At 44.4% G+C, this 800-nt stretch overlaps 1 protein-coding gene across 2 annotated transcripts in view; it reads left to right on the top strand.

The window, feature by feature from the left end:
• Positions 1-800, top strand: part of daam1a (dishevelled associated activator of morphogenesis 1a) — a 16,152-nt gene that overhangs the window by 10,738 nt on the left and 4,614 nt on the right. For both annotated transcript variants that reach the window (XM_037977766.1, XM_037977767.1), the window contains exons 16-17: positions 321-428; positions 636-724. In XM_037977766.1, coding sequence (XP_037833694.1) covers positions 321-428; positions 636-724 — 197 coding nt within the window. The remainder of the gene's footprint in view (positions 1-320; positions 429-635; positions 725-800) is intronic.

Below are 800 nucleotides of genomic sequence, written 5' to 3'. Positions count from 1 at the left end.
ATAACAGCAAAGTGATCCGACAGGGCGACATCAGTTACAGAGACATTAGAAATATTCACACCCTTACTGATAACCAGGTCCAGTGTGTGACCTTGAGTGTGTGTTGCTTGTTTGACATGTTGTGTTAGACCAAAACTCTCTAATATATTAAACTGATTTTTTGCCCCTCGGTCTTGTCCAAAAACAACGGAGAAGCTCCGCCCACTCTGTCATGGTGTCATGTTGGCCTCTGAAGGTTTCTGACCCAGATGTACAACAAAACAATCAGCTGTGGCATCAACAAAAACAGTCATGATTCTGTTTATTTGTGTTTGTTTCAGGCCAAGACAGAAGGAACCATCTGGAAAGAAATCGATGATCTGGAGGTCTTCAAAGCTCTGGATCTGGAAGAGTTTGAGAAGACTTTTTCAGCTTACCAGCGTCCACCGGTAACACAGCACGCTCGCAAAAAAACACACAACATGTTTATCGTGTTGATTCAGAGTTCATGAGACAGACCAAAGAACAGGCGACTGGAAAACAACTTGTTGGGTTTTAACAGTTTGAGACAGAAAGAAAGTGATGGAAGCTGTCACTGCAGAGTTCAGCTGGTGTGTTTTACAGTTGTGTGTGTGTGTGTGTGTGTGTGGTTATAGAAGGAGATTGGGGAAGAAGTGAAGAAGGTGAAGGAGCTGTCGGTGATCGATGGCCGCCGAGCTCAGAACTGTAACATCCTGCTGTCCCGGTCAGTTTCTACAGCTGGTTCTGAGTCTGACTGTGAATCTTTGTTAACGTTGTTTCACCGTATGCAGTGTGTGTGT

This window comes from Kryptolebias marmoratus, linkage group LG10 (assembly GCF_001649575.2).
Source record: "Kryptolebias marmoratus isolate JLee-2015 linkage group LG10, ASM164957v2, whole genome shotgun sequence".
In the NCBI taxonomy this organism is placed as follows: Eukaryota; Metazoa; Chordata; class Actinopteri; order Cyprinodontiformes; family Rivulidae; genus Kryptolebias; species Kryptolebias marmoratus.
Note: the sequence above shows the minus strand (reverse complement) of the source record. Positions and strands in the feature narration are given on the sequence as shown.